At 37.2% G+C, this 24,205-nt stretch overlaps 1 protein-coding gene across 3 annotated transcripts in view; it reads right to left on the bottom strand.

Moving 5' to 3' along the window:
• The window catches only part of bbg (PDZ domain-containing protein big bang), a 309,605-nt gene that overhangs the window by 179,378 nt on the left and 106,022 nt on the right, over positions 1-24,205 (bottom strand). For all 3 annotated transcript variants that reach the window (XR_016143110.1, XR_016143111.1, XM_089102679.1), the window contains exon 6: positions 10,596-10,652. Coding sequence is in view for 1 of the 3 variants with exons in the window: in XM_089102679.1 (XP_088958805.1) it covers positions 10,596-10,652 (57 nt within the window). In the remaining 2 variants the exon portion in view is untranslated. The remainder of the gene's footprint in view (positions 1-10,595; positions 10,653-24,205) is intronic.

Raw genomic sequence — 24,205 nt, 5'->3', positions numbered from 1 at the left:
TGAGTTCTACAGTGAGCGAAACCTAAGTAATCATAGCCTACTACAGAAATAGACTCCCGTAAAGTATGATATTGATTAAGTCCAGTCTTGTATTTGTTTACAAAAGGCCAAAAAGATTGTTTCTCTTTTATTAATACACTGTAACTATTCCATAAGCCATAAGTGAATAAAAAAAAATTCTTATGATATTTTTCCACTGCTCCAAAATATTAATTATAAGCTAAAAATATTTGTACATAGATTTATGCATGTTCATAAGAACATTTGTACATAAATTCACTTTAAATGGCACCATAAGCAAATCTAATATGGTACTCAAGAAATCTCAAGCTACTGTTGAGGCCCAAACCATTTTGATTAATATAACATATTTGCGTCGAAAATTAAATTTTTTTCTGCTGAAAAGTGCATAAATCTTAATACTTTCAATAATTTGTTGGAATTCAATAAGCAATTCACAGTTCTAACAGAAAAATTAGATTTGATTTTGAATTGTTTGAATTCAATAAGCAAGTCCCAATTCCAACAGAAAAATTGATTTTTTGTTTTACTTGTTTCAATTCGAGCAAAACATCTTGTCGGAAATCAAAATTATTTTTACAGTGTAGTTTGACTGTTTGTCCCGATTTCTTAAGAGCGTTTACCGAAACACGGGGGCCGTTTATTTAGAATAGGAAGCTTTTTTAAAAGTGCAAACAGCTTTAGCGTACAGAGCAAGGTATTGAGGAGTGGACAACCCATCATATACGGAATAAATCTATCAAAATTAAAGTGCAAATTTTTCTTTAATTGTTCATATACGGTGAGCCAAACTCGAACCTGCATTAGTTGAAAAACGTTCAGAAATTATTCCGTATATGTAAGGGGGAGTCCCCTCCTCAACGCCTCGCTCTTTACGCTAAATTTTTTATTGTTTTAAAAAGTAGAGTTGTGACAAAGAGTCAAACTTTAGTATTAAGAGCGAGGCGTTAAAGAGGGGACAAACCCTTTCATATACGGAATAATTTCTGTTCGTTTTAAGTTTTAATGTCGCTCCCTACTTTCACTTAAAAAAAAACTTAGTGTATTTTATTTAATCAAAGATACAGATGTTATTTTTCTTTCTTGAATAAACTTGAAACATATGAGATGTGAATATGGCAATATGGCATTTTAAAATACAAAAGCAACTAATCAAATTAAACTACCACAATAAAGCAATAAGCAATAATGGAAGGGGAGAGAGATCAATGAGTTTCGGAACGTATATATGCAGTATGACAGGATGTGGTAACAAAACGGCTGTAATAAGATAGGGGACAAGGTTAAAATACATCTAAAGTAGAAAAATCCAAGAAAAGGCAGAAAAAAAGGCGAAATGGAAAGCCAAAAGGAAACCACACAATAAGGGTAGAAAGAGGAAAAATCGAGAGGAGAGAAAGTAAGTCAAATTTAAATATAAATTAAACGAATAAACAATAATAGAGTCATCCCACCCTTTTTTCTGCCTACATTGAGTTGCATTTGGAAAAAGGCTACATACCCAGTAAGTTTAAGCCAGTTAGAGAAAATTAAAGTTTTCGGCATAAATTTGGAATTTACACAGAACAGAGATTATGTTGTGTCATGCGAGAATTTTTGGCCCATCTTCAGGCATTACAAAAAGAAGCAAAGATTATTATTTCTTATTTATAATTATTTATTATTATTATTTTTTATTATTTATTTTTGGCATATTTATTTTGGATTATTATTTATTTTTGGCAAAAGCTTAGAGAATGATAGTATTTCTATATTGCTAGCTCAAATGAACCAACTCGGGATAGTTTCTTACATTAGTAGAATAATAAAATTTGCCGGAAAACAGCACTTTGCTAGGGCACAGTTTATTTCGTGATTCGGGGAATCGTAAATCTCCATGTAAAAGGACTTTAAAACTCTATTTAAGAATTGATTTGAGCGCTTTTTATTTTGATTTGAAATCATATTTGAGATATTTTAGGTACTTGTGCATAATATGGTACCTGCAAAAGAAGTCAAGTTTGGTTAATGCTAATAAAAAAAAAAGGATGAATATATAATAGTTTAGAAACAAATTTGGGCTATATATTTGCACATTAGGGTGGGAGGGGATGGGGGTAAAGGGGTGGGAGTGGGGGTGGGATGGGTATGGTGGGATGGTGAGTGTTGGTTTGAATGTCTAAAGTATCTGTCTTTCTCTGGTTGTATGTCTGAATCTATTTGTTTGCATGTCTGGGGTGGTGTTAGTAGAAAGGGGGATAAAGGTCCCACGAGTACACCATATATGGGCATAGAGTCCCACGATGACCACGTGGTTTATGGTTTTCTCACTGAGAATGAAAAAAAAGGAATTTTCTCACTTGGAAAACCAGGAATTTTGTCACATTTATGGACGTTTTCTTGGATGGTTATGAGTGTTGGTCAATTTATTTGATGTTTTTCATGGATGGTTATGGATGATTTATGGTTTTTGTCAGTGAGAATGGAAAAACAGGAACTTTTTCACATTTATGTCTGTTTTAATGGATGGTTATGTGTGTTGGTCAATTTATTTGATGTTTTTCATGGATGGTTATGGATGATTTATGGTTTTTGTCAGTGAGAATGAAAAATCAGTATTTTTCTCACTTGGAAAAACAGGAATTTTGTCACATTTATGTCTGTTTTCATGGATGGTTATGTGTGTTGGTCAATTTATTTTATGTTTTTAATGGATGGTTATGGTTTTTGTCAGTGAGAATGAAAAAACAGAATTTTTCTCACTTGGAAAAACATGAATTTTTTCACATTTATGGTTGTTTTCATGGATGGTTATGTATGTTGGTCAATCTATTTGATGTTTTTCTCGGATGTCAACAGCAATTCATGTCTGTTTTATGGTTTTTGTCAGTAAGAATTAGAAAAAGAGGAACTTTCTCACATTTATGGATGGTTTTATGGATTTTGTCAGTGAGAATGAAAAAACAGGAACTTTGTCACATTTATGTCACATTTATTTATGTTCATGGATGGTTATGTGTGTTGGTCGATTTATTTGATGTTTTTATGGATGGTTATGTGTGTTGACCAATTTATTTGATGTTTTTATGGATTTTGTCAGTGAGAATTGAAAAACGGGAACTTAGTCACTCCCTTCCTGTTGTTGTTCGAGGCAGATGTTATGAGTTTCCGGGAAACAGTATTTGTCGTTCTCGTTCAAGCCAAATGTTATGAGTTTCCGGGGAACACCTGTGCTGTAAGTCATTAATCAAATTATTTCCGGGCAACAGTTAATTAATGTCAGACAGATGACGTAAAGTTAATTAATGTCTTTGATGCATTTCCAAAGAGAATTGTCTCCGGGGCAAAGTTTAGATGACAGATGAGGTCATGATTGATTGAATTGTCTCCGGCACGAAGTTCATTAATGTCTGGAGTTCTTCCAGAAGAATCGTTTCCGAGGCAAAGTTTAGATCTTAGCGACGAATTGTTTTAGCGCGGGAATCAGGTTTCCAAATAATTGAAATGCGACAGCCCAGGGATGCTAAACAAAACGAAGACGCTGAAGTACGTTGAGTGATTATTTTGGCAAAACTATTTTACCTATTTTATGAAATTATTTCGACGAAACAGTTAGAAACATTTTAAAAGATGATATAAACGAGGTTTTAGAAGAGGTATTGAGTTTGGTCGTTATAATACACAATTTCCATTTGAACAGTGTTGTGAGGTCCTCTACCCCATCCCCAAAGGGCTCCGATCCCCCTACCTCAACCCCGAAGGAAGTCCCCGGTCCCCAAAGGTCCACCGGGCTTCCAAAGGGCCCCCACCCCTTTGGCCCCCAAAGGGCCCCTCCTTCTCCCTCCATCTCCTCCCCCCATCTCCCCCCTCCCCCTCCCCCTCCACTCCTCCCCCTCCCCTCCTCCCCTCCCCTCCCCCTCCCCTCCTCCCCTCCCCCTCCCCTCCCCTTCCCTCCTCCCATTTTTTAATATTTTTTTGTGCATTGAAACACAGAACGACCAGACTCGCCTTAACCACTTGGCCAATCTGACTTGTAAACAATTCCTGATCATATTCATATTGTAATTCAGTTTCATTGGTAAAGTTCAGAATTGAGCTAAATTTTTTCTCTTCTTTAAGAAAATTCAGAAGAGACTTTGAACATTTGCACTTTTCTAGTTTTTCTTTTCTATGTTTGTATGTCTGAATCTATTTGTTTGTATGTCTGGGTTGGTGTTTGCAAGTCCAAGAATTTGACATTGTTGGTTTGAATGTCTAAAGTGAATGTCTTTTTCTGTTTGTATGTCTGAATCTATTTGTTTGCATGTGTGGGTTGGTGTTTGCAAGTCCAAGAATTTTTCTTTGTTGGTTTGAATGTCTAAAGTGTCTGTCTTTCTCTGTTTGTGTGTCTTATTCTATTTGTTTGCCTGTCTGGGTTGGTGTTTGCAAGTCCAAGTATTTGTCTTTGTCCGTTTGAATGTCTAAAGTGTCTTACGTGCGCAAACGAACGGAAATATCAAATCCTTGGGGTTCTCTGAAATGCTGATTCTGAAAGTTTAATTTTCAAGGAGATTCTTTAAACTTTTACAGTTAACTTACCCTTTTAGGATTGACCTTTTAGGGTTCTCCGACATACTGAACCTGAAAGTGTGTTCTCCGACATGCTGACTCTGAAAGTGTAATTTTCATGGAGATTATTTGACCTTTTGGGGTTAATTTTCACTAGGTTACGTGCGTGCACGTAATTTCTATGTTTACAAACATAGAAAAGACAGACACTTTAGACATTCAAACCAACAAAGACAAATTCTTGGACTTGCAAACACCAACCCAGACATACAATCAAATAGATTCAGACATACAAACAGAGAAAGACAGACACTTTAGACATTCAAACCAACAATGAAAAATTCATGGACTTGCAAACACCAACCCAGACATGCAAACAAATAGATTTAGACATACAAACAGAGAAAAAGAGGCACTTTAGACATTCAAACCACCAAAGACAAATTCTTGGACTTGCAAACACCAACCCAGACATGCAAACGAATAGATTCAGACATAAAAACAGAGAAAGACAGGCACTTTAGACATACAAACCAACAAAGACACATTGTTAAACTTGCAAACACCAACCCAGACATGTAAACAAATAGATTCATACACACAAACAGAGAATTACAGGCACTTTAGACATTCAAACCAACAAAGACAAATTCTTGGACTTGCAAACACCAACCCTGACATGCAAACAAACAGATTCAGACATACAAACAGAGAAAGACAGACACTTTAGACATTCAAACAAACAAAGACAAATTTTTGGACTTGCAGACACCAACCCAGACATGCAAACAAATAGATTCAGACATACAAACAGAGAAAGACATATACTTTAGACATTAAAACCAAGAAAGCCAAATTCTTGGATATGCAAACACCAACTCAGACAAGCAAACAAATAGATTCAGACATAAAAGCAGAGAAAGACAGACACTTTAGAAATTCAAAACAAAAAAGACAAATTCTTGGACTTTCAAACACCAACTCAGACATGCAAACAAATAGATTCAGACATACAAACCGAGACAGACAGACACTTTAGACACTCAAACCAACAAAGACACATTCTTGGAATTGTAAACACCAACCAAGACATGCAAACAAATAGATTCAGACATACAAACAGAGAAAGACAGACACTTTAGACATTCAAACCAACAAAGACAAATTCTTGGACTTGCAAACACCAACCCACACATGCAAACAAATAGATTTAGACACACAAACAGAGAAAGACAGGTACTTTAGACATTCAAACCATCAAAGACAAATACTTGGACATGCAAACACCAACCCAGACACGCAAACAAATAGATTCAGACATACAAACAGAGAAAGACAGAAACTTTAGACATTCAAACCATCAAATACAAATTCTTGGATATGCAAACACCAATCTCAGACACGCAAACAAATAGATTCAGACATATAAACAGAGAACGACAGGCACTTTAGACATTCAAACCAACAAAGACAAATTCTTGTACTTGCAAACACTAACCCAGACATGCAAAAAAATAGATTCACGCATACCAACAGAGAAATACAGATACTTCAGATATTCAAACCAACAAAGACAAATTCTTGGACTTGCAAACACCAACTCAGACATGCAAACAAATAGATTCAGACATACAAACAGAGAAAGACAGGCACTTAAGACATTCAAACCAACAAAGACAAATTCTTGGACTTGCAAACACCAACCCAGACATGCAAACAAATAGATTCAGACATAACAACAGAGAAAGACAGACAATTTAGACATAAAAATCAAGAAAGACGAACTCTTAGATTTCCTAACACCAGCCAAGACATTCAAACAAATAGATTCAGACACAAAAAAAGAGAAAAACAGGCACTTTAGACATTCAAACCAACAATGACAAATTCTTGGACTTGCAAACACCAATCCAGGCATGCATACAAATAGATTCAGACATACAAACAGAGAAAGACAGACACTTTAGACATTCAAACCAACAAAAACAAATTCTTGGACTTGCAAACATTAACCCAAACATCTAAACAAATAGATTCTGAGACACAAACAGAGAAAGACAGACAATATATACATACAAACCAACAAAGACGAATTATTGGACTTGCAAACACCAACCCAGACATGCAAACAAATAGATTCAGACATACAAACAGAGAAAAACATGCACTTGAGACATACAAACCAACAAAGACAGATTCTTGGACTTGCAAATACCAACCCAGACATGCATACAAATAGATTCAGACATACAAACAGAGAAAGACAGGCACTTTAGACATTCAAACCAACAAGAACAAATTCTTGGACTTGCAAACACCAACCCAGACATGCAAACAAATAGAATCAGACACACAAACAGAGAAAGACAGTCACTTTAGACATTCAAACCAACAAAGACAAATTCTTGGACTTGCAAACACCAACCCAGACATGCAAACAAATAGATTCAGACATACACACAGAGAAAGACAGGCAATTTAGACATTCAAACCAACAAAAACAAATTCTTGGACTTGCAAACACCAATCTAGACATGCAAACAAATAGATTCAGACATACAAACAGAGAAAGACAGGCACTTTAGACATTCAAACCAACAAAGACAAATTCTTGGACTTGCAAACACCAATCCAGACATGCAAACAAATAGATTCAGACATACAAACAGAGAAGGACAGGCACTTTAGACATTCAACCAACAAAGACAAATTCTTGGACTTGCAAACATCAACCCAGACATGCATACAAATAGATTCAGATATACAAACAGAGAAAGACAGGCACTTTGGACATTCAAACCAACAAAGACAAATTCTTGGATTTGAAAACACCAACCCAGACATGCAAACGAATAGATTCAGACATAAAAACATAGATAGGAAGGGACTTTAGGCATTCAAACAAACAAAGATAAATTTTTAGACTTGCAAACACAAACCCAGACTTGCAAAAAATAGATTCACGCATACAAACAGAGAAATACAGGCACTTTAGATATTCAAACCAACAAAGACAAATTCTTGGACTTGCAAACACCAACTCAGACATGCAAACAAATATATTCAGACACACAAACAGAGAAAGACAGACACTTTGGACATTCAAACCAACAAAGACAAATTCTTCGACTTGCAAACACCAACCCACACATGCAAACAAATAGATTCAGACAAACAAACAGAGAAGGACAGACACTTTAGACATTTAACCGAAAAAGACAAATTCTTGGACTTGCGAACACCAACCCAGACATGCATACAAAAACATTCAGACATAAGAACAGAGAAAGACAGACACTTTAGACATTCAAACCAACAAAGACAAATTCTTGGACTTGCAAACACCAACCCAGACATGCAAACAAATAGAATCAGACACACAAACAGAGAAAGACAGACACTTTAGACATTCAAACCAACAAAGACAAATTCTTGGACTTGCAAACACCAACCCACACATGCAAAAAATAGATTCAGACATACAAACAGAGAAAGACAGGCACTTTAGACATTCAAACTAACAAAGACAAATTCTTGGACTTGCAAACACCAATCCAGACATGCAAACAAATAGATTCAGACATACAAACAGAGAAAGACAGGCATTTTAGACATTCAAAATACAAAAACAAATTCTTGGACTTGCAAACACCAATACAGACATTCAAACAAATAGATTCAGACATATAAACAGAGAAGGAAAGGTAATTTTTACATTCAAACCAGCAAAGAAAAATTTTTGAAATTGCAAACACCAACTCAGACATGCAAACAAATAGATTTCGACAAATAAACAGAGAAGGATAGGCATTTTAGACATTCAAACCAACGAAGATAAATTTTTGGACTAGCAAACACCAATCCAGACATGCGAATAAATAGATTCAGACATACAAACAGAGAAGGACATGCACTTTAGACATTCAAACCAACAAAGACAAATTCATGGACTTGCAAACACCAACCCAGACATGCAAACAAAAAGATTCAGTCATAAATACAGAGAAAGACAGGCACTTTAGACATTCAAACCAACATAGACAAATTCTTAGACTTGCAAACACCAACCCAGACATGCAAAGAAATAGATTCAGACATACAAACAGAGATTGGAAGGGACTTTAGGCATTCAAACAAACAAAGATAAATTCTTGGACTTGCAAACACTAACCCAGACATGCAAAAAAATAGATTTAGACATAAAAACAGAGAAAGACAGGCACTTTAGACATTCAAACCAACAAAGACAAATTCTCGCACTTGCAAACACCAACCCAGACAAGCAAACAAATAGATTCAGACATGCAAACAGAGAAAGACAGGCACTTTAGACATACAAACCAACAAAGACAAATTCTTGGACTTGCAAACACCAACCCAGACATGCAAACAAATAGATTCAGACATACAAACAGAGAATGACAGGCACTTTAGACATTCAAACCAACAAAGACAAATTCTTGGACTTGTAAACACCAACCCAGACATACAAACAAATAGATTCAGACATGTAAACAGAGAAAGACAGGCACTTTAGACATACAAACCAACAAATGCAAACACTTGGACTTGCAAACGCCAACCCAGACATACAAATAAATTGATTCAAAAAAGTATTAAAAAAAATGGGGGGCCCGGTGGACCTTCGGGGGCCCGGGGGCCTTTGGGGTTGGGGTAGGGGACCTCACAACACTGTTCAAATGGAACTTGTGTATTATAACGACCACAGAGTTTCACCCCAAATCATCTTCTAAAATGTCTCAAACTGTTTCGCCTAAATCATCTTCTAAAATGTCTCAAACTGTTTCGCCCAAATCATCTTCTAAAATTTATAAAACTGTTTCGCCCAAATAATCCCCTAAAAGTAATTTCTGCGTGTTCGTTTGTTTCGGCATCCCTGCGCTGTCACATTTGAAATTCCTAGGAAACCATTTCCCACGTTAATTTCTTCATCTCATAGGTGTTCCTAGTTATACTATTAAGGTTTCGATAGAATATTAATTCCAGAATTTATCACTAAGCCTAATGACCAGAGAAGCCATATTTAAAAATAGAATATTAATTTATCTCTGTCACTAAAGACAATTTATCCCTCAGACCTAAAGATCAAAGAATCCATATTGTTTCTTAATTCCCCTTCGTTGATCAATAATTCCCCGCCGATTATGCAAATCAATTTCTCAGAAATTCTCTCCCCTTCTTGGATCAATAATCCTTGAATAAATTATGTACGTACAGCGTTAGACTCAATTATAGATGGCAGCAGTCATCTCGTTCTGGAGTCAAAAGGGCCTCTTTACTAATGTATTTTGTTTTCATTACCATACTGCCTTTTGGTCAATTGATCATCGCCATCATCTTTCCCTGAAAGTTCCAACTTAATAATGTAAGCCATTCCTGCGATACGCTCTTTTGACAACGTGCATACACATATTGTGTTTTGATTTAGTTCGACACTCTCCTCAACTTTCCCTGAAAACTTCACCTGAATGCCCTTGACCTTCTTTGACACCTTGGGTCAAACTTACTCGCCTTTCCCGATAGCAGATACTATATGTAAACAACTGTTGAATTGCATAACTTAAGCCTACAGCCCTTGAACCAAGTGTTATGGAGAAAATGTCATCCCCAGAGCCAAAGTTACTAGACCTTTCAAATATGCTGAACAAAATGGTTGGCTCAAAATCTTGAACGAATATCTTTGCGGTAAAGGGGCGTGGGAGGGCGGCTGATTTCTCCTCAATTAAGTGTGACTCTTAAAAAGGACACTAAAATGTCCAATCGAATGAGCCCCTTCCAAACTTTCTGCGACAACTCCTTCCCTATGAAATGCCTTGGTGAAAAAAATAATAATGCATAGATCACACTTCGTGCTTTACTTAGGCAGCACTAATGCGCTGTATATGATATTCAGACCCGTGCACATTTTCATGCGGCCTTAAAAACTTTCAAGGAGGGAGGTGCCGCGAAACAGTCATTGGGTATTCATATTCTACGCCTATCCGATTGTATAATACAAGTTCACGGCTTAGATAGACATTACTTACCCAGAACTGCAGAATTATGATCGTCTTCCAATATAGCTGGATGTTTAGACGACGGTGCTGCAAGAAAAAAGAAGCATTAAGCTTAAAACTGATATAAAACTGTATAAAGTAAGGACACGCTCTCAAGATTTCAAACCCACTCTTAAACTAGGCTATTCTAATGTATTTTGTGTTGATATCACAAATCAAAGGATATTCACTTTGGTACTAGGCGTAATCCACCCCCCAAAGACAAATCCCCCCCACCGCGGAATTTCCCCCTGGAAAATTCCTTCTGCTGAAATTCCTCCTCGGACAGTTCCCCCAGGGAAATCCCCCCAGGAAATTTTTCCCCATGAAAAATCTCCCCCACATGCAAAACTGAATAGCTAAAGAAAAAGTATGACAAAAAAATGAAGTAAAGAAGGAATTTTGGAATATTTTAACTATTTTCTTAAATATATGCAGAATGTATGGTGTAGAATATCCTACAGTATTTATTTTTACATTTTTATTTATTTTAATTTTTTTCGTGTTTTTGGAGGATGAGGTATCATAGTAGGTTAAGATGAAAGTTAAAGAAAATTATCGTGTGATTTTCACTAAGATCACTTGCCATTTTGCCTTTTTTAGGAGGGAATACGCCGAACCCCTTATCTTTTGTATAACAAATTTTGTGGACATTAAGCAAGCATAAATGACGAGCTATTATCGAGAAGATGTTTCTAGTGCTAAGAATATACCGTCTGAAAATAGCAATATTGAACAGGAAAGAGGATATTAATATATTATTCATTAACATATATTTTTTACTAGTTAGGAGCTTACCGCAGACGGGAAGCCAATTTTCCAGCCAGCCCTCCACCCTCTAGCCTTAAATTGGGTGCGCACTATATCCCCTCAAGATCCTTCGAATTGTATTGGCATCCCTACAAGGTTTTCGAGTAATATGGGCCAAAGTTCTTAGGCAAAGGAGACCTGCTCGCAAAAAAAAAAAAAAAAAAATATATATATATATATATATATATATATATATATATATATATATATATATATATATATATATATATATATATATATATATATATATATATATATATATATATATATATATATATATATATTGACTGCTAAAAACAATTACTGGTGTAGGCTCTTGGGCCAAGGGGACTCTATTGTACAAAAACGTATCAGGTTATGGACAAAACCATCGTTATGCTACATAAAAAAAAGATAATCACAAGGAGAGGGGTGCTATTCACTCTAGAAATATTAAAGAGGCAAAACCAAAAACATTCCCAGGAATCAAAAATAATTAAAGATCCTTTTTTTTACTAAGAATGCGCCAGCATGAGGCATTCCTGTCTCTGAAGTTGGAAACCCATACAGTTTATAAATTCAATATATAGTTGTTTTCTTTTATAGATTCAAATCGGTTGGCTAATTCAGAACTTTTACTCAATGGCTGTTATAGTCGTTTTACGTCGCAAAATGGGAGAAAATGCTACTTTATTTCAGCAAAATTTCCAATGGCACAATTTTTTCGGCTACTTAAAAGGGCACAAGAGCTTTCAATTTCCGTCAAAATGAGCCCAGTCTTGAAACTTTTTTGTTGATAGGAGCTTGTAACTTTTGTAAGGGGGTTCTTTGATATGCTGAATTTGAGATTGTGATTTTCGTCAAGATTACTTGCCTTTGGGGGGTGTTTTCTCCTTCATTGAAAATCAGACAAATTTTCTCAGAGTCGTAGCGTTTGCTCGTATCTTTAAACTTAATAATCTTTATACTTTTTGAAATCAACATGAAAAGCCAATTCGTTTGATGTACAGATTTATATGAAAACTCCCATTTTTAGAGTTTCAGTTACTATTAGCCCATGTCGTTCCTGGCTTACAGTCCGTTACCGCTAACCGTTGGATTAAAAATATATATTTTTAAAATTTTTGCTTCCTATTTATGCTTTATTATTTATTTGTATGTATTTTACTTTGATTCAGAACTAATGTGGGTTCAAATTATTAAATAGGTAACTCGGTGATCCATGAGTCAAAGGTTGCCGATACCTGTTATACACAATATATAGGCTTCTAAACTATAAATCTTAGAAATCAGGGTCGTATCCAGGATTTTTCTGGGGGGGGGGACAAAAGGATTTTTTCAGCGGGGGGGGGGGTGTAGGTTCCCAATTTTTTTTTTTTTTTAGAGCATCAAAAATTTGTTTCTGTTTATTTTTCTTATTTTTTACGACTCAGACAAATATTTTGGGGGGAGGGCTCTAAACTCCCTAACTCCCCCTTGGATGCGGTGTTGCTTAGACAATTCCTGCTTTGAGTAAATAAAGTAGCCAATTTTAGACATACACATAGCTCCCTATGTGTATGCCTAAAATTGGCTACTTTATTTACTATAAAAGAGGTAGGGACTTAATTTGCTATGGAGCGGGGGGAAGTCCCCCTCTATACCCCAGTTTGCCTGTCTTTCCATACCCAGCTTACCATACCCATGCTTGTCAAAACTAGGATAAGCCTGCATAATTTAAACATCCAGAGAAACACGTTAGTTTTCTTTAGTATATCTTTGCCTGTATGGTACTATATGGCTCATTTTTCATTTTTAAATTGGCTCCAACTTTGCCCCCCACAGGATTTTGACAAAAGTCACTAGGAGGAGGGAGCCGTTCTCCGAAAACCTCATTCCAACCGCCATTATTTATTAGTATTTATAGGTAGAATAGCCTATTTTTCTTGTTTATATTTCTTTTTGTGGAAGGGAGGGGAGTGGGGTCCAAAATAAGTTCCAGTGTATGACCCAAACTTACATATGCTTTTCTAGGAGGTTGATATTTCCCACATTAGCTTCTTTTGGCATTGTCATGATACGAGAGCTTAAATTTATTAATAAGAAGAAAAACATTTAAAAGTGATTGTGGTATTTTTGATGACTAAGCCAAAAAAGCCTTGCCCATCATGCCAACCAAGTTAAATGGTATCACGCAGTAAAATTTTCGGTACAGCCAGATGTCTAAGAGCACTTAAAACCCATTAATTAACCAACCAAAATACATGAATGGAGTGTGATTGTAATCTATACCGTTATGGTAAGATTTTGGCTCAATTTTTCAGGATAGTGATGGGCTTGAATGGGACAATTCCGCTCCCTTTTCGGAAGAAAAAAAAGTGTGGTATGAAGGCTAATATCCAAGTCTTTGGCCGAATATGGATTAAACCATATAAAACAAGAACAGCAAGTATGCTAATATTGATGGAAATACAAAAAAAAACTTAGTGATAGTAGAAAAAAGTAGACATTTAAGAGCCACTAAAACATTATAACAGTAGTCACAAAAATTAATAAGGGAAATTGCAAGTATTTTAAAACTCAGGCTACATTATTAACCAAAATGATTTCAAATATTGTGCTCATGAAATTGCTGCAAATAATAGCCGGTGAGGACAAAACAAAGAAAGGCATGAAAACGGTATCCAATTTTAAAGATGCAAAACACTATAATATTTAGTCATAGCTATACAGTTTTTCAATATAGTTACTAGTTTTTATGAAGACCAGCATTGATAAATAAATTCTAGAGCCTAAGGCCCGAGAAACACTTGGCTTTTTTTCCGTTTTATCGATTTTTTTTTTCGGGCGTTTCTTAGATGTGAATAGAATAGTATTGCGATACTTTCCGCCCAATCAATTGGGCGAAAAAAAAGAAAGAAAAAAAACTCGGTAAATCAAATGTCGGCGGCAGTAATGTAGCAGTCCATTGTCACTACAAAAAACAAATGGCAAAAAAAACGATCGTTTATTTTGACGTCTACGCCGAGATAGTCCTGGCTAAGTGGACGTGAGCTGAATTGAGATTCTTTGTCCAAGGGGCACGACTTCGATCCCTGGTGGGGCCAGTTATTTGGTTTGAGATGCGGGTCAGTGGTGTGACTCTGTAAGCTTAGCCAGAGTCGACCCAGCTTTAAATGGGTACCTGGAGAAAACTGGGGTCGGTAAGAAGGAAGATTGTGCGAAAGCACAGGATGGCTGGCCCCCAGCCCCCCATCACTTCCTTGCTGAAGGGTCACGAAACGGAGAACAGCACCACCGGTTTGGATCTTAAGGGTCTAGTCCCGTCATACTTACTACTTACTTACTACGCCGAGATAGTGGCCTGTAGAAGTAATTGGAATCGTAGACAGTCGGCATATCGCTGACTACTGCTAATGAGGATTTGTTTTTAGAGGGTATATCACAAAAAAACGGAATTCATAAATGAATTTTTCTTCCTAAAAAGGGGGAAGGCAATTGCAAAGAGAAAAAATGTTAGATAATTTGATTAGGAAGTGCCCGGAAATTCAAGGAAATTTTGGAGCGTCAAGGGGTTGGTCCGAAATTACCCCTGTCTTCAAATCTAAACAAATTAAAACCTGTTTGTCGTAAATATATACAAATGAGCATTAATCCAATTTATGTGCATTAAACTAAACGCTATCTTAGGAAAATTTCAATTCATTTATCCTTAAGAAAATTTCTACCAATTGGTTTTCAGAAAAGCTTCTAGTTTAACTGCCCCCTCCCCCCAATTCTATGCGTGTAATAAACTCATAAGAATATAGGGGGTATACCCCATATTTTTCAATGTGTAGGGGGGGGGCAATTTGACGTTTTTCAATTATTTTCAACGAAAATTTAAAGTTTCAGTTCTGTATATGAAACCTAGGTCATGTGTATTGGTAGTTTGCACCCATTTCTCCATGGATCTATCTAAAACATATTCACTTCTATTTTAGAATTAAACAAAACAAAATAAGTTTTTCTTTTTAACTAAGAGTAAGGAGAAATATTAAATCTTAAAACGAACATAAATTACTCCGTAAATGAGGGAGGCTGCCCCCTCTTCAATCCCTCACTCTTCACGCTAAAGTTTATAGTATTTAGAAAAATCCTCATATTCCAGTTAAACGGCTCTTGTCCTTCGGGAATAATTCTCAAGGAACTGGGACAAAAAGTCAAACTTTAACGAGGGGTTTTAGGGATTTGAGGAGGGGTTGTTGTAATTCCTAATCGTTTTCAAATGATTCCGGGAGATCCACCTCCCCCTCAATGGAAAATTCCAGCTCATGCGGACAATTCCGCTAGGAAATTCTTCCTTACTTTCGTCTTTCATATACTTCCTAATCGTTTTCAAATGATGCCGGGAGATCCATCTCCCCCTAAATGGAAAATTCCAGCTAATGCGGACAATTCCGCTAGGAAATTCTTCCTTACTTTCGTTTTTCATATAATTCCTAATCGTATTTAAATCACGCCGGAAACCCCTCTCCATGAAAATTTTTTCGAGGAAATCCTCCTCCCCATAGAAAGTGTCTACCGCGGAAAATTTCCCTATGGAGAATTTCTTTCACGTAAAATTCTCACCCTCCTCCCAAGAAAAAATCCCTCAGAAAAATCCAACCCCGCTAAAAATTGCCCCAGGGTAATTCTCCTGGAAGATCTTTACATGTTAAATGAGTAACCAAAGAGAAAGTAAGACACAGAATTTCGTGTAGGAATTCTGGAAAATTCCCCCTCCCCGTGTAGAACTTCTCCTGGAAAAATCGCGCCCCCGGAAACTTCCCTCTCAACTGAAAATTTTTTGCGCGGACACCCCCACTTTCCCTGCAGAAATTCACCCCCCCCCCCAAAAAAAAAATGTCTATACTTTCTAATAACAAATACTAATGTAAACAATGGGCGAATTTCATAGCTTACAGCCTCATCCGAGGGGTTAACACCTGGGCATTTTGATGGACACCTGGAGGCATGAGGCACGGAGGCACGCCGGAGGCATATTCTAAAGGGCGCAATATGTAAATATATACAGCTTGCCTGTTATTCGGTATCTGTCGAATATTTCAGCACCTTCAAAAGCGATCTTTTAAAACTTGGAAAAAATCATTTACGGGTTTATTTGGCAAGGAAAAGAACCCCCAAGACTGAAAACAACTGATATGTACCTAAAGAAGAAGAACGGAAGACTGCAAGTTGTTGATATCCATGCAACAACTAGATAACCCTACGATGGCTCTGATGGTGTCACTTTTTCCTATTACACATGCAGCGTTGCCACCAGCTCAAAAATAAAATTCCGATTTTTCTTCAAAAAAAAAATCCCGAAATTTCAAAAAAAATCCCGGAACACGGTTTTTAAGTTATACAACATAGGGCTGTGCGGTGATGACGTAAAAGGCAAGGTGCGAAATTCAAAGTACCGTGAAACGTGGTTTCTAGTTGCAACTAACAACTGATTGTCAATATTCCTAGTATTATTTCGACGTGAAAACGTTCTGGTGGATTAGTAGGATCTATGACAAATATTTTAGGCCAAAACAATTCGCCAAAGTTCCGAAAAAACGGGTCTACGCATCCACTTTTCATCGTTATTTGAATTTCCCGCCCAAGAATTGACGTCACGCTTCGCAGCCCTATTCAATATGGCTTGGCCAGCGGTAAAAGTTGCCTTTTATCACGTCTTCACACGTCCCATTCCCTTTTATCATACCTGCTTATCTGTTTAGTGGCTGTGCCAAGACGCACCGTACTAAAAAAAAAGGAATCTGCTGCTTTGACACGAAAGAATCCGGAAAAAACACAAATCCCTTTTTCCCGAATGTACTTAGAATCCAACTTTCTTGGTATTAAACCCAGACCTTTGGGTATTTGAAGAGAAAACTGTAAAGCAACAGTCAGAAAAACTGTTACTACCGAGTTATTAGTAAAAAGCGCTAAGTAAAGCAACCAACTAAAAAAATAACTAGTTTCTCAGATATTTATTGGTACGTTTCAGTAATCATCTCGGTAATCACAGCTCAAATGACAACCCTAAGAAACTGGACAAATGAGGTTCAGTAAATCAAACTAAGCTCGGTTAGCACAAGTATAAACACTAAGTCTTCTACTACCAAGTATTCTGCTGAGCATAACAAGTTTTCCGATGGTATTCATCACTTCCGCTGCCCTAGATCTCGGAATGCATTCGAAACTCATAAAATTATATCAAGAACTCAAGCGGATGGGGGACGAGGGGCACACGCACTTGAGCTGGAAGGACCAGCCCCGCCGTGGGTGACCTCCTCATCCGTAGGAGACATGGTTCAGGATTCTGTTCAGTTCTGTGCCCTCATGCACGTCGGTATTAAGGTTATTTTTGGTTTTTTGTTGATGGGTTGGTTGTATTTTGGTTTTTATGTTGATTAAGGTTGGTCGTAAAAAGGGCTGAAAAAAAAGAAAAAAAAAGAAGGAAAAAAGTGCCACCGCAATAATGGGTTTCTTTTGGACGGAGGACGCCCAGTCTACGGGAGAGCAAATAGTTTTTTTTGTGTTAAAAATTTTAAAGTTGTAAGAGTAGGCTACGCCTTTTGGAAGACCACCTTTAAAATTCGAATTCGTATTAGTGAAAATTGAAGAAATTGAAGTAAAAATGCCACCGGAAAACCGTCTCCTAGAGGGGGAAGGACACCCTGGAACGGGGGGAGCGACAGATATTTGGCAAGAAAAAAGTTAAATGGTAGTGTGCCTTAATGTCCAATAATACATTGACTGGTATATAATTTTTTTTTTTTTTTTTTTTTTTTTGAAGTTTAGGTGATATGATAATTTATAAATTCGTAATATTTATATTTTTTTGTATTAAAATATCACCGAGTGGAGAGGAGGAGCGGAGGGGAAAAAAATAACAACTACCTCTGAAAAATGTTAAACAAAATTCCTTCTGTTGACACACAGAACATGGCGATGGTGGTGGTTATGGTCTTGAGGTCAGTTTTGGGTTTAGGTGCCATTTTTAACATGATGATTACGATGCTGACGAGACATCAGAAAAACGTAACCCTTTATTCTGGATAAATGAATTTACCTTTGAGCAGTCGTCTGATTCCAGGCCAAAGGTAATTTTGGTGTTGAGCTCCCTAGAAATGGGATCTACTGAATGTAAGACATACATGCAGAAGTTAAAGTAACTCTTTTCTACCGATACGGCAGTTAATCTGAGATTAGCATTCAGCCGGACCCACTGGCACAGAATTCCTATGTCGTCAGGGAACGGCATCACCATATTCTGCGTGTCAACAGAGTGGCATCTTCGCCCAGACAAGTAGCCAAACTGTATGACCCGCCCAACTAATACTCTCTTTCCCCTGCCAACCGGTCTGTAAACGCACCATTCACCGATAAACAATTCTGATTTCACACCGATCTCTGCATTGGCTTATGGCGGCTCACGTAGTCCGCCTCGTCGTCCCTGGACCATCAACCCTTTCAATTGGTCACTGATCTGCTTCTCAGAGCTTTCCCTCAGAAGCCAAAACAGCTTGGATTTTTTTATTGGTGTTATTGAGCCGGCAGAAGTCTTGACAAGACAAAACCTAGAATTCTTCATGTTCGTCACAGTCTCACTAACCCAATTTTTCTCAACTTGGTGTTTCACACAGTGATCAATCACTGGCAAATCTTCAAAGATGCCGTCACTTACCGAGCCCGATTCAGTGTTAGTCGCGGAAGCATTTTCCTGCTTATCGGACAGACTATTTTCCTCTGAGTCATCGTCTTGAGTCACTGTCGTGAAGTACAGAAAGACGAACATTTGGTACTTGGTGACCGAAAGCAGAAAGTACGTCGTCGGGTATCAAGGCTTTCATTATTCGCTGGCTTTCAATGCGAGCTCGCCCTAGCTCGAGCTTGATTTCATCGTACCCGTGCAAAGAAAAATCGGAACTGACAGACACGACACCAACGGATCTAACTCGCTTGGCCTTGGGCAAGGACAACTGTTCATTAGAATATTGAGCTTCAAAATCCGTTATACTTTCATATCGACAAATTCGATGTAGAAGTTGGAGGAACGAAAAGTTTATTACAGTACTGTAAGTGCTGGTTTGAGACCGCATCTTCCTAAAAAAATCTTCACACGGTTGGCTATTCATGTCGGAGAGTTTGAAAAGACGTTCGAGCCCAAGCCGTTTGAATCGACGAATGAAAAGCACTAGGGAATGCATATTTATCTCTAGGCAATGGTAAAGGTTTGTGGTAATAAAATTCTCGTTCAAAGCATAATGTCCACTTTTTAGGACCCAAGATCTCCAATGTCGAACGCAGTAAACAACACGACCAAGTAAAGATCACCTCTCAAGAGTAGAAAGTTTGCCGTCGCAAAATACGCGCCGTACGCTTTCCATTAGCCAAAGATAAAACTGTGTTCCTTCGCTTCCAGGAACACGCTGTTTCAGGTGTGCCGGAGGCACGAAGGAAGGGACACCGGCGACGGTCAGTTATTAGCCCCTCGGCCTCATCCCCAAGGGCTCTAGGGGGTCATGTCATTCCCAGAGGCATAGTTATTGGACCTTTCAACTAAGCTGAGCAAAATGGCTATCTCAAAGTTATGATCGGATGAATTTGGATAAAGGGATGGGGACTAGTTGCCCTCCAATCTTTTTGGTCACTTAAAAAGGGTACTAGAACTTCTAATTTCCGCTCGAATGAGCCCTATTCCAATCTTCTAGGACAATGACTTTATACGATAACCCCTGGGGGGAAAAATAATCAAGCAGTTTGTTTCCACAACATGTTTAATCATTATTCTTTTCCTTACCTTTTACCCTTATGTTAAAGATCCTTGCATGATTCCAGTCAAACAAACTGCAAATTGCACAGATTTCAGATAAAATTTGCCAATCGGAAAGGGTTCGGCTTGACGTTTTGGAGGTACAACAACCCTAGTTCTATCTCCAAAGATAAATGTTGAAAATCCTAGCATTATTCAGATAAGGTGTCACGTACCTAATTTACTGCAAGAAAGTCGTAAGGGGAGTGGCATTGTCGGGGCAACAAGCTAACTTTGGTCTTCCATAAATACAGATTGTCTACCTTTTTTCTGAAAAATATCCGTTTATTTGGGGGGGGGATGTTGAGGATGAATTAAGAATGGTATATATGAAAGAGACAATTGAAAAACAAGCTTAACTGACAGAAGTGTTATTTAGTATAGAAGGGATCATCTTCACAAGACTTGAATAATCAAGCTTTTCTTGATACTATCGTATATTTTTCACATAATTCATCTCTTTAGAAATAAATTCTTAAATTTGAAGTTGTTCTCTGTGTAACAACCCCTACATAGATTACTTCAAATATTACCAATTGGCACTTCCGAAAGCTTTATTTAGCTATCAGTTCCCTATACATTTTAAATGAATGGATTTTAAGGAAAGAACAAATTGGCAACCATTACTATTGTATTTATATTTACATGCGGAGGATGTAGTTGTTTTCTATAAGTTTTACTAATATATTTTTCATTTCTTGCTTTTGATTAAATAAAAAAAACGAGTTTTTTAACTGAAAGTAAGGAGCGACATTAAAGCTTAAAACGAACAGAAACGTTTCGCTCTTTACGCTAAAGTTTTTTATTGTTTTAAAAAATAAAGTTGTGAGACAGAGTCAAACTTCAGCGTAAAGATCACGGCGTTGAGGAAGGGACAGCCCCTTTCATATACGGAATAATTTCTGTTCGTTTTAAGTTTTAATGTCGCTCCTTACTTTCAGTTTAAAAAACTTGTTTTTATTTAATTTCTGATCGTTTTTCAATCAATGCAGCTTTGATTTTGGCTCTCACAGTACATGAATAATTAAAAAGAAATTTGCATATTAATTTTACTTTTTTTGGCTAAACGGCTTTATCGAAATTTTGTTCTGACTTACGTAAAGTAACGAATTAACTTACGTAACTAACTTCTATATTCGTATATTTTTATTGCATATATTAGGGAGTTCGCCGCCAAGTCAAAACCTCGCTCTTTGCACTAAAGTTCAAATTTTGTTCCAATTAGAATAAATAGCTTAAATAGCTATGAATATTAGAATGAATAGCTCTGATGAAAGTACAAAAAAAAACTTTAACGTAAAAAGCGAGTTAATGACTAGGGGGCGAATCCAATAATATACCTAATAATTTCTGTTCGTTTTAAGTTTTGATGTTGCTCCTTACTTTCAGTTGTAAAAATTGTTTTTTTTTAATTTAATTTCTGATCATTTTTTCAAATAATGCTGGGAAATCCGGCGCCCCCTTCATAGCGATTTCTCTTCCCCCATGAAAAACTTTCTATATGTGAAGATCCTCCAACGTAACACCCGATCCCCCCCCCAAAAAAAAAATACCAGAACAAATCCCCCCCCTGGAAACTTCTGTATACTTCCCAATAACCAAAACTATATGTAAAAATTGGGCAAAGTTCATGACTTGTAGACCATCCCCGGGGACTGTGGGGGATTAAGTCATCCTCAAAGACATAGTTATTGTATTTTTCGACCATCCTGAACAAAATGGCTATCTAAAAATTTTGATCGGGTGAATTTGGAAAAAAAATGAGCGTGGGAGGGGGCCTAGTTGCCGTCCATGTTATGGTCACTTAAAAAGGGCACTAGAACTTTTAATTTGATTCGAATGAGCCCTCCCGAGATATTTTAGGACCACTGGGTCGATACGGTCACCCCCGGGAAAAAAATAATAAAATAAAATAAACACGCATCCGTGATCTTTCTTCTGGCAAAAAATACAAAATTCCACTTTTTTGCAGATAGGAGCTTGAAACTTCTACTTTAGGGTTCTGTGATACTGATGAGGGTTCGCTGAATCTGATGGTGGGATTTTCATTAAAGTTCTATGATTTTTAGGGGGTATTTCTCACTATTTTCGAAAATAAGGCGAATTTTCTCAGGCGCGTAACTTTTGATAGGTAATACTAAACTTGATGAAACTTATATATTTGAAATCAGCATGAAAATATGATCCTTTTGGTGTATCTATTGGTATAAAAATTCCGTTTTTTAGAGTTTCGGTTCCTATTGAGCCGGGTCGCTACTTACTTAAGTTCGTTACAACGAACTGTTTAATGTCTTCATAGAAAAGGAAGACTCTCTGTGCATGCACAAGGAACAAAAGGTTTGTAAATTAGATACTAACAATCAATGTTATCATTGATTGTATCATAAATGGCTGAATTTGATTGAATTCAAGTACCGAGTTAATGCTAAAAGGTCCTGATTCGAAAGTGGTGCATCATGTCAATGCGCATAAGGTCAAGGTTGAGGGGTATCGGGCCATACGATCCCATTGTCAGCACCAAGTCATATAAGTTATTTGATCAAATACTGCATAATTCCGATTTCAATAAGGCAATGGATCCACTTTCCCATTAACTTAACAAGCAAATCAAAGTTTTTCTGTTGGAAGCAATGACGAAAAAACTGAAACTTAAAACGAGCAAAATTAACTTTGCAGCATGTAATATAAAATCAGCTCATGTAAATTGATTGCAAGACATTTTTCTATATTTGTGTATCTACGCGAAACTAATACGCTACTCAAAACACAAAATATTATAGAATTTGTGTAATGGAAATGTCAGACACTTTATAATGGTTTTTGCAGAAGAGAATCAAAGCGTTTGTGAACGATCTTATATGATTCGGATTCACTTATGTAATCCTGGTGCTTTGGCAAGATTGTTTTTTTGGAACGATGCAATCAGGTATGGAAAAAGTTCCAAATCTGCCAGTAGCAGAATTCGAAACAAGTCCAAAAGCTGCGGACAATTTAGCAGCACAACTTGTGTTTTGACAGCTTTTCTTTGCGCAAAAAGTATTTTTATATGTAAAAATGGTACTTTCAGACAAAATCTGCCAACAAATTTGAAAACTGAAAAGTTGCATTGCTACTTTAATACCCCACTTTTTGCACGGCGAGTGCAATTTTGCTTTTTTACCAAACTCCGCCTATTGTGTATACTTTTGTGTGCACAGTATCCAGTCCCAAGCCTATACAAAGTGAGGAGGGTTGGGTTGTGGGCTTGTGACCCACACCCAGGACCTTGAGAGGAAATCCTCGGAGGGGGGGGGGGGCCTTGCAACTTAAACGTCTACAACTGCCTCGGATACAACCTCCTCCCAGATAACGACCCCTGCTTGCCCCCGGACTCGATTTTTGACTGCGAAAGAAACATTGAAGATGGGTTATTGGAATGTAGGAACCATGAGCCAGATTTCGAAAACAAAACAAGTGATTAAAGATATGAGAAAGTATCTGATTGACATACTGATTCTCAGCGAAATAAGGTGGACTGGAAGTGCTTTAGAGAAGTTTGGTGATGGATACACTATGGCCTATAGCGGAAACTCCTCGATGCACTGGGCTGGTGTGGGATTCATGAAGTCACCAAGCGCACACAAGGCAATGGCGAGCTGCAACCAAGTCAATGAACGTTTAATGACAGTTCGCTTTGTCTCCAATCATACAAAACTGACTATAATCGCATGTTATGCACCAACAAATGAAGCTGATGATGAAGAAAAGGACACTTTCTACAACATACTGCAGGCAGTTGTTAAGGATGTCCCCAGTCACGATATAATGTGTGTCCTTGGTGACCTAAATGCCAAAGTTGGTGCGGACGGTCAGTATTGTCCACAGGTGCTAGGCTGTCACGGCATAGGAGATATAAACGAAAATGGTGCACTTCTTGTTGACTATGCACTGAGTAACGATTTAATAATAGGTGGAACTTTGTTTGAGCACAAGACAATTCATAAACACACATGGATATCCCCAG

Source organism: Artemia sp. Qi Xiang Cuo, chromosome 16, assembly GCF_049724085.1.
Source record: "Artemia sp. Qi Xiang Cuo chromosome 16, ASM4972408v1, whole genome shotgun sequence".
Lineage (NCBI taxonomy): Eukaryota > Metazoa > Arthropoda > Branchiopoda > Anostraca > Artemiidae > Artemia > Artemia sp. Qi Xiang Cuo.
This window is presented reverse-complemented; position numbering and strand designations above follow the sequence as displayed.